The sequence below is a fragment of the Pediculus humanus genome, genomic scaffold (genome assembly GCF_000006295.1).
Source record: "Pediculus humanus corporis 1103172107869 genomic scaffold, whole genome shotgun sequence".
NCBI classification, from domain to species: domain Eukaryota; kingdom Metazoa; phylum Arthropoda; class Insecta; order Psocodea; family Pediculidae; genus Pediculus; species Pediculus humanus.
In genome coordinates this window covers 52325-61457 of record NW_002987447.1, presented here as the reverse complement: position 1 = coordinate 61457, position 9133 = coordinate 52325, and the positions used below count along the sequence as shown (strand labels likewise).

The window sequence follows — 9133 nt, the reverse complement described above, 5'->3', positions numbered from 1 at the left end:
TTAGTATTGTCCGTCTTCCAAATGATACGGCAAGGAAAAAGTTCCTGAAGTTGGATTCTAGAAATGAAAGAAAAAAAAAAAATTACCTTTTCATTATAACCATCTAAAATTTTGTGTACGACATTTTGTAAAACCATAAATATTCTTCATTAAAAAAAAAGTACAAAAGAGAACATAAAAATTAGGTAAAAAAAAAAAAAAAAAAAAATATATATACAATACAATTGAAAACTAGTCTTATTCATTTTTATGTTTTATAAAATAAAAGGAACTTAAATTTATTTATATATATATAGTATTAAATGGCCTTTTTGAAATAATTTTATCTCTAATTATTATTAGTCTTATATAATGTATAAAAAAAAAAAAAAAAAAAAAAAAAAAAAAAGAGTGTATTCAATGTTTCAAAAAAAAAATTATTATTTATTTTACTATTTATTTTATTTATTAATTAATTTATTTATGCATTTGTAATTAAAACTTTGTGGGGGGGGGATTTTTCTTTTTATCAACAAACAAATTTTTGAATGCACAATAGTTATAATTTTTAAATTAAAAAAGTTTTAAAATATTCAACAAGTTTCACTTGCCATTTATCATAAAATGATTAAATATTTGAGAAAATATATTTAATTTAATTTTTAATTAAATTTTTGTGCCAAAATATAGTTTTAAAGTTTAAAATAACCCTTTTTGTTTAAAAAAAGAAAAATGTATGTTACCTTTAACAAAAATGTCATCAATGAAATTCATAAACAATAGTAAAATTTTAAAAATAGATATTAATTTATTAACTTACAAAATTTATTTCTTATTTATTTATTTAATTTTTTTCTTTTTAACATTCGGTCCGTCCGGTAGTAATTTTTATTTTTTTTTCTTAATTTTATTAATTTTAGATACCGTTCCATGTAAATAAAATAATTAGTGCTAGATTTAAAGGCACAGGGTTAAAAAAATTATAGAAAAAAAAAAGAAACAAATTAATGAAATATATAATTTTTTTTAAAACCAAAGCAAGGCGCATTTAATAAGTATTAATATAATTATAATAGTATTTCATTTTGTGAAATTTATTTATTTATTTATTTATTATTAAATGTAAAAGTAAGTTTATTATTATTATTTATTTATTTATACAATATCAAAAAAAAAAACCTAATTGAAAAAATTTGTGTATGTGAATAAATTTGAGAGTTTTTACTGGTAATTTTTATTTAATTTATTTTTTATATAATTTTGATTCCATAAATTTGAATGTATTTAGTTTTTTTGTTTGTAGTATTAGTTTTAATATTAGTTTAAATAAGTATTTTAATAACTAATTATTATTAATAATAAAAGTTTGAATAATTGAGTCATAATTTGTCAGAATGAATTTAAAAAAAAAAAGTAATTTTCCTGTTGATAAGTGTGTATAATCATCAATCCTTAATATATTTTATTTTTTGTAATTTTTTAAATTATATATATTTATATAGATTTATTATTATTTATTGTATAATGGTTGTGAATTTTATTGTGAATTACATTTTAATTGTCGGTAATGTCGTCATTTACTGTTAGTAATTATAAAAATAAAATCAAATAAAGATGCTGTGTTAATAATAATAATAATTAATATTATTAAATTTTTATAATTTACAAATTCCACCCCCATAGTTTTAAAAACTTTATAATTTTTTATTAATTCCTCATTGTGTTTATTTTTTTCCGTTAAAATTCATTCAAAATAATAAAATTAAAAATTTTTTTTTTTTAAATGTTGGCACTACCGTTTATGAGTTTTTTAAAATTTTAAATTACTTTTTTTTTTTTTTTTTTTAATTACAATCTATAATTATTTATTTAAATATAACTTTAACTTTAACTTGAAAAAAAAAAACTTAAATAATTTATATAGTTTGATCGATATTCGAATGGTAACCGTTAATTTTTTCAAAATGTCTGTTATTTTGATTTTAATTGGGAGAAAAATAATAATAACCTTTTGAAAAATGTCTAGATAGTTTTTGGTTTGTTATTATAAATAATATTAATTTTTCTTTGATTTGAAAACTTTAGTAAAATACAATCAAAAATAAATTTTTAATTATAATTAAAATAGCAGGTAAGATTTTTTTTTAAAAAATTTTTATACATTTTTGATTTGCTTATAATAATAATAATAATAATAAAATTGTGTTGTAAACGTTTTTTTTTTCTTTTCAAAACAAATATATTTTTATATTATTTATACTTATGCACATATAATACACAACGAAAGAAAAAGTAATATTACCAATTTTTTATTACAGTTAATTGTCCGTTGACAAAATATTTAAATTTGGTATAAGAAGTTAAAGAAAAAAATGGCGGATTTGGAAAGATCATCTGTTGAACGTCCGGTTTACGGACCACGAATGGTTATAATAAGTGAAATGGAAGAAAGTTCAGAAGAATCAAGAATGTTTACGTCCGAAGAAGATGAAGCTTGTTTTGCTGAAGAACACATGAGAATAACAGATGTACCTTCTGAATATTGGCACATACAAAAACTTATCAAATATATGAAAGTAAAACTAAAATTTTTTTTTTCTTTTTTTTTCCTAATAACTTTGATAATCACATTTTATATTATTATTATTATTATTGTTGTTTTTAGGCGGGCAATCAAACTGCAACAATTGTTAGTCTTGCTTGTTTAAAAGATCATGATTTAACAACAGAAGTTAATCAGCTTGCAATTAAAGATATTGGAGGATTAGAAGTGTTAACAAATTTATTAGAAACGGATGATTTAAAATGCAAAGTTAGTTTTACTTTTAACTAATTTAAAAAATTGTAAAACATTTTCAACATTTAAAACATTTTAATTTTAGTTGGGGGCATTATACATTCTTAAAGAACTTACAACAACTTATGATGTAAGAAAAACTTTTACTGATCTTGGAGGAGTTCCTTTACTGTTGGATATTTTATCAGATCAGGCTAGAGATTTACAAACATTAGCTTCAGAAACTTTAGCTAATGTTGCTAGAATCAGAAAAGCTCGAATGATAGTTAGAAAATCAGGAGGTTTACCAAAAATTGTAATTTTCTATTTTATTATTAAAACTAAAGATAATAAACAATTTTGTTAGTGTAATGTAATGTCATAATTTCAGGTAGATTTATTAGATGTTAGTCAAACAGCATTAACGACACCCTGGAATCAATTAAGTATAGATGACAAAGAATTGGTTCAAGTTGCTAAAGGAGCAGCCAAAGCATTATGGTCACTTTCTAAATCTAAAAGAAATCGAGAGGCAATGAGAAAAGCTGGCATCGTACGATTACTTGCAAGAGTCCTTAAATCCTGTCATTCGGAAGTGATAGTACCAATTATGGGAACGATTCAACAATGCGCTAATGAAGTCAATAGTATAACGTATTCTACAACTTTGGTAATAAAGTATTTGAAAAAAAAAAATTAATAAGAAATGTTCCTTTTGTAGGCGAGCTACCAACTAGCAATACAAACTGAAGGAATGATTGGACAATTGGTGAGACATTTGTCAGCAGAATCCGTTGAATTAAAAACTCATTGTGCATCTGCTATTTATAAAGTAATTAAACTTTGAATCTAATCTTTCTGCAAAATTGAAAATATTTAAAATATTTTATAAAAATAAAATAAAAAATTAGTGTGCAGAAGATGAAACAACAAGACAATTAGTACGTCAACACGGAGGTTTAGATCCATTAATTTCTTTAGCGAGAGATTTTGAATTACGATCGAACAAAAATCTTTTGGCGGCCGTTACTGGTGCCATATGGAAATGCGCAATTTCCCGGGAAAATATAAAACGTCTCGATGAACTTTTTACCGTTAGAATATTAGTACAACTTTTGGAAAACGAAAACGAAGAAGTTTGTACATTTAAAAAATTAAAACTGTTGAGGAAAAAATAAAAAATTATAAATTAACATAATTCTTTTACCCAAGGTTTTAATTAACGTCGTCGGAGGTTTGGCTGAGTGTTGTAAAACACAAGAAAATAGAGAAGCTTTGAGGAAAGCAGGAGGAATTCCATCCTTAATTCAATTGTTGAGTTGGACCAACCAACCTTTGTTGGAAAATGTAGCTAAAGTATTAGGAGAATGCGCTAATGATACAGAATCCATGGAACTGATTGAAGAACTTGATGGAGTTCGCTTAGTTTGGTCTCTTCTTAAAAATCCCTCACCAAAAGTTCAGGCAAACGCTGCTTGGGCTTTACGACCGATGATTGAAAATGCTAAAGTTTGTTACTTTAAAATAAATTATAATTTTGTTTATAAAAGTTTAATTACCTTCTTTTTTTCTTTTTAGGATTCAGGAGAAATGGTTAGAAGTTTTGTAGGCGCGTTGGAATTGATTGTAAGTCTCCTAAAATCAAAAGATAATAATGTATTAGCTTGTGTATGTGCTGCCATTGCAAAAGTTGCTGAAGACAAAGAAAATTTGGCAGTAATAACTGACCACGGAGTAGTTCCCATGCTTTGTAATTTGGTTCCCACGGTAAAAACAATGTTGCCTGTAGCACACTTATGGAAAAGTCCGTTAAACTAAAATTTAAAATAAATCTTGATATAAATTTCAGACTGATGATCACTTAAGAGAACATTTAGCATCAGCTATAGCCAGTTGCTGCGGTTCGGGTAGTAATGCTTTTGAATTTGGAAAATTAGGTACGCTTCCAACTCTTGTACTTTACATGGCCGGATCTAATAAAGCTGTTCATCGATCTACAGCAAGAGCTCTTCATATGCTTTCAACCGATCCTTACAACTGTATAACACTACATCAAACTGGTGTCGTTGGAGTAAGTAATTAGTAGTTACATTTAAAAAAATTTTTTTCCGTGTAATTTACATGCCTTAAATTACAACTTTTTTTAATACAAAAATATCATCGATTAAAAATTTTTTATTACAAAATAAATACTGAAATTGGTACAATAAAAAATAAAGTAAATAAAATGGCAAATTCATGTAACAAAATTAATCTAAAATATATATATATATATAAAATTTATTGCTAAAAAAATATTACCTATGTACTTAATTAGTTAATTAAATTTCTTTTCTTTTTTTAACTTTTATTATATCTCTATAAAATTTTTAACGCTTTAATTATTTTTAATTTATTATTATTATAAAAGTAAAAAAAAAAAAAAAAATTCAAGTTTTCCTTTTTTTTTTTTTTTTTTTTTTTTTTTAGTATTTATTAGAAACAATCGGATCACGAGATGAAGAACTTCAAGCATCATCAGCCGGTTGTTTGAGCAACATTCGACGACTGGCACTTTCTGCTGAAAAATTTAAATTAACTTATGATAAATGTGTAGAATAAATAATAATAATAATAATAATGATATAACTTGATGTTATTTTTTATTCTAACCTAAACAAAAAGTTTACCTATTATATTCCTTAAAAAAAAAATTTAATGGCTCGCTTTTCGAACTGGATGCCTTAAAACTAATGCACTTTCAGCTGAAATAATAGGCAATTGATTTTCCACATGATAATTAATAAGATGATTGACGCTTTCGAACATTTTGTCTTTTGTACGCACCTAAAAAAATTTTTTTTTGGAATAATGAAATGAAAATATATCACTGGGCAAATAAAATCATTTTTTACAACACAATTTATAAATACTAAAAAAAAAAAAAAAAAATTTAATAGTAATACTAACTACTCCTTCAGGATCTATCAACAACAAATGTTTTTTCAATCCTCCTTGCATGCCTGTTAAAACATACTGTCCGGGAGAGCCTTGTGATTCTCTAACTAAAAATTCTCCATCCTTTAAATTTACATAATAAGAAATCATTAAAATTCAGATCATGAGATAAAATAAAATGTTTCAAAAATTACCATTCACCATTCACCTTTTTAAGCAATGATTCCGCTTCTTGCCTATTTATAAAACCGTGAAACCATATTTCCTGTTCCAATTGGTTTCTTTGAATAACTTGTGATTGCTTATTGCTTAATGTTGAGCCCAGATGTCCTAAAAAAATTTTTCAAATTATTAATACAAATATTTAAAAAAAAAAAAAAAAGAAGAATTTTAATTAATATTTAAAATAGTTTAATTTAAACTTACTTAAATCAAATACATCATTACTTTGTGTCGTCTGATTACTGTGAGATGATACAGGAATAACATTGACATATTCTAGTTCTGTCGCAATTGGAGCATCAGAATGTAAATCTATTAAATTTGTTCCATTGTCTGAAAAAAAAAAAAAGATTTAAAATTGTGTTTTTTATTTGTTGATATATCAAAAAAACAAGAAAACAAAAAATTTACCTTTTAAATTTTGATGAGAAAAACCTGAAGACTCAGAAGCTGGCACATTAATTACTGTATGATGATGATGGGGTGCTGGAAGTGGAGGAACTGGAGGTGGACCTACGTCTGGAGGAATTTTTCCAGGCAGATCATTATAATATTCTCCATCATCTGCTCTTGTAGTTACTTCATTTCTTTAAAAAAAAAAATTTATTTCGTTTAAAGTAATAAAAACACTGGTAATAAAAATATGAAGTATCGAAATTTTTTTATAAACTCATCCTGCTTGTAAGTTAGAAGTAGGCAATAGTAAATATAGTAAAAATATTTCTTTTAATAATTAATTCAAAATAAATTTTAAAAAAAAACTTACTGTGGCCCAGTAGTTGACAAAAACTGTTTTAATCTAAGATCAAATGCTTGTGCTATGGTTGCAATTACATCTTGAGCTAACCCACCTCCACATTCTAAAACATAACATGCTCTCCAATCTTCTAAGTCTTTGGCTACATAGCCAACAAAGTCTAATGTATCCTTTAAAAAAAAACAAAATTATTTATTAATTATCAAATCAAGTTCTAAATTATTATTAATAATTAGTGTATACTTACTGTGTCACCACCAGAAGCAAATGAAATTCTAGGCATTTCATGCCCTGCAATAACCTTACCAGAATCATGAGCTGTCAGAATAAGAGATGAACTACAAACTGTTAAATTTACATTCGCTCCAGCATGGTCCATAATTGGTTTATCTCCGATACATCTTTGAACTGCTTTTTCTATTTTTCTCTTTTTATCAACTGTTTTCAATCCAGCTACTTCACATACTTTATTGATGCATTCTCTAAAAAAATTAAAAATAGCATAAAATATAAAAATTTACTTAAACTATTAAAAAAATTCCGATTAAAGTTTAGATAATGAAAAAAAATTTAAATGAAAAAGAATAGGATGTTTGTATGATGTTAGGAAACATTATTTATAATGCTATTCCTATTCCAATACAAGAAAATACATTTTTTTAATAACTCAAAACATTTATTAAAATTTAAAATATAAATTAAAAAACTTACTTAGCTACTTGAGATCTAGTAGCGAAATCCAAACTTTTCATGGAAGTATTTACTTCTAAACAGCCAATGTACTGAAAAAAAATTAAGTTTCTTTGTTAATGTAAAAATAAAATTTTAAAATTAATTTTTGTTATATTTACTACAAAAGACAGTAAAAAAAAAAAAAAAAATTTAATAATAGTATTATTTTAAATTACAAAGTTAGGTAAGGTAAAACAAATGTAAATTACTTATTGTTAAACTTACTCGTACAGCGTATGTTATGCCTTTTTTCAATATTACTTGATCTGAATGCAACCATCCTTGGGGAGGTTTATTGATGAATATATTTTTTTCCGAGCCAAAAAGATCAGGTAACGGGCGTGACATTTTATATTTTGTCAAATTTACAATTAATTGTAAGGGATTTAAATTAGTGACTCATTGTTTAATAATGCTAAAATAGTTTAGTTTATTAATAATAAAAATAAAAAAAAAAAACTTAACAACATGTATATATAATTAATTTTTTAAAACTTTATAAAAAAAATATGTTTCATACTGTACATAATAAAAACTAAACAAAACTATTAAACACTTTAATCACAAATTTCTTACCAAATCCCAATGAATTGAATGAAGTGGCGACATAGTTCTCTTTTTAGTTTTTTTTTTTTTTTTTTTAGGTTAAGAAATACTGTCTGAGTGCTTACACTGTGCTATTACGTCCAAATTATTAATAAAATAATTTTAAATATGTAATATAAGTTATTTAAGGTTTTATTAATCGAGACTGTTTTGAAAATAAGAGAAAAAAATGGTGCCGACTAAGTTAGAAGTATTAAAACTTTATAAAGAATTGCTTCGCTATTGTGAAAATATTACTTTAACCGATAAAAATTATTTGAAAAAAAAAATTCAGTTAGAATTTAACTTCAATAAAAACAACTTGGAGAAAAGTGAATTTTTTTATAAGGTGTCAATATAAATTTTCTATTATTTTTAAAAAATTGTAATATATAATAAATTAATGTAAAGTTTGAATTAAAAAAATTTTTTTTTATTTTTAGAAAGGAAAAGCCTTGTTAGAAAAAGGAAGAATTAAATAGTTATCTCATTTGCCTGTCTTAAAAATTATAATGCTTCGAATATATAGTAATTTTTATTAAATGATAATAATATTTCTGAATTTAAAACAAAAATTTAAAAAAAAAATTTATTTTTAATAAGATTAATATCAATTTTTTTTAAGGTTTTGTTAAAAATTCTGAAAAACTTACAAATATAGCACACAGATTTAATTTTTATAGAGGAAAAAAATTAATAGATAAATCTTTAATACCTGAAATCAAGGCCAATGAATTAGAAGAACAGTTCATTAGGGGAAGTGGACCTGGAGGTTCAAGAGTAAATAAAATTAATAATTGTGTTAGTTTAATACACAAGCCAACTGGTTAGTATTAAATTTTTCAAAAAATTTTTAATAGCAATATATATAATTAACTATGTAAGAAAGCTACAGTACTTTATCGCCTTTTCTATACTTTACCTTATTGTTATTTTTTGACTTTTTTGCTATCAAAATTTCTTATAACAAATAAAAACAAGATTTGATATTGCAAATCAAACTTAAATAAAATAATAATTTTATTAATTTTAGGTCTTAGAGTCAAGGTTCATGCACACAGAGAGCAAGAATCGAATAGAAAATTAGCCAGAGAAAAATTAATAGGTATACTTGATAATAGATTAAATGGTCCTAACAGTGTTGA

The 9133-nt window shown here is 24.1% G+C and overlaps 3 protein-coding genes across 3 annotated transcripts in view; 2 read left to right on the top strand and 1 right to left on the bottom strand.

Moving 5' to 3' along the window:
- The window catches only part of Phum_PHUM387560 (uncharacterized protein), a gene marked incomplete at both ends in the record, with an annotated part of 1556 nt that extends 1531 nt beyond the window's left edge, over nt 1-25 (top strand). Inside the window, one exon of the mRNA XM_002428454.1 lies at nt 5-25. Within this exon, the coding sequence (XP_002428499.1) occupies nt 5-25 (21 nt within the window). The remainder of the gene's footprint in view (nt 1-4) is intronic.
- Nucleotides 26-2351: 2326 nt separating this feature from the next.
- Phum_PHUM387550 (Armadillo repeat-containing protein, putative) lies at nt 2352-5356 on the top strand (the record flags this gene model as incomplete). Its single annotated transcript, XM_002428453.1, has 10 exons — nt 2352-2555; nt 2645-2791; nt 2862-3071; nt 3147-3395; nt 3477-3587; nt 3667-3891; nt 3968-4264; nt 4334-4522; nt 4605-4826; nt 5225-5356. 10 exons carry the CDS (start codon nt 2352-2354, stop codon nt 5354-5356), a joined length of 1986 nt encoding a protein of 661 aa, XP_002428498.1.
- Nucleotides 5357-5449: 93 nt separating this feature from the next.
- On the bottom strand, nt 5450-7751 carry Phum_PHUM387540 (shc transforming protein, putative; the record flags this gene model as incomplete). The annotated part of the gene is made up of 9 exons (XM_002428452.1): nt 5450-5581; nt 5705-5815; nt 5901-6022; nt 6119-6247; nt 6326-6501; nt 6681-6841; nt 6919-7153; nt 7383-7453; nt 7629-7751. The coding sequence occupies 9 exons, from the start codon at nt 7749-7751 to the stop codon at nt 5450-5452; spliced, it is 1260 nt and encodes a 419-aa protein (XP_002428497.1).
- Between the last annotated feature and the right edge of the window lie 1382 nt (nt 7752-9133).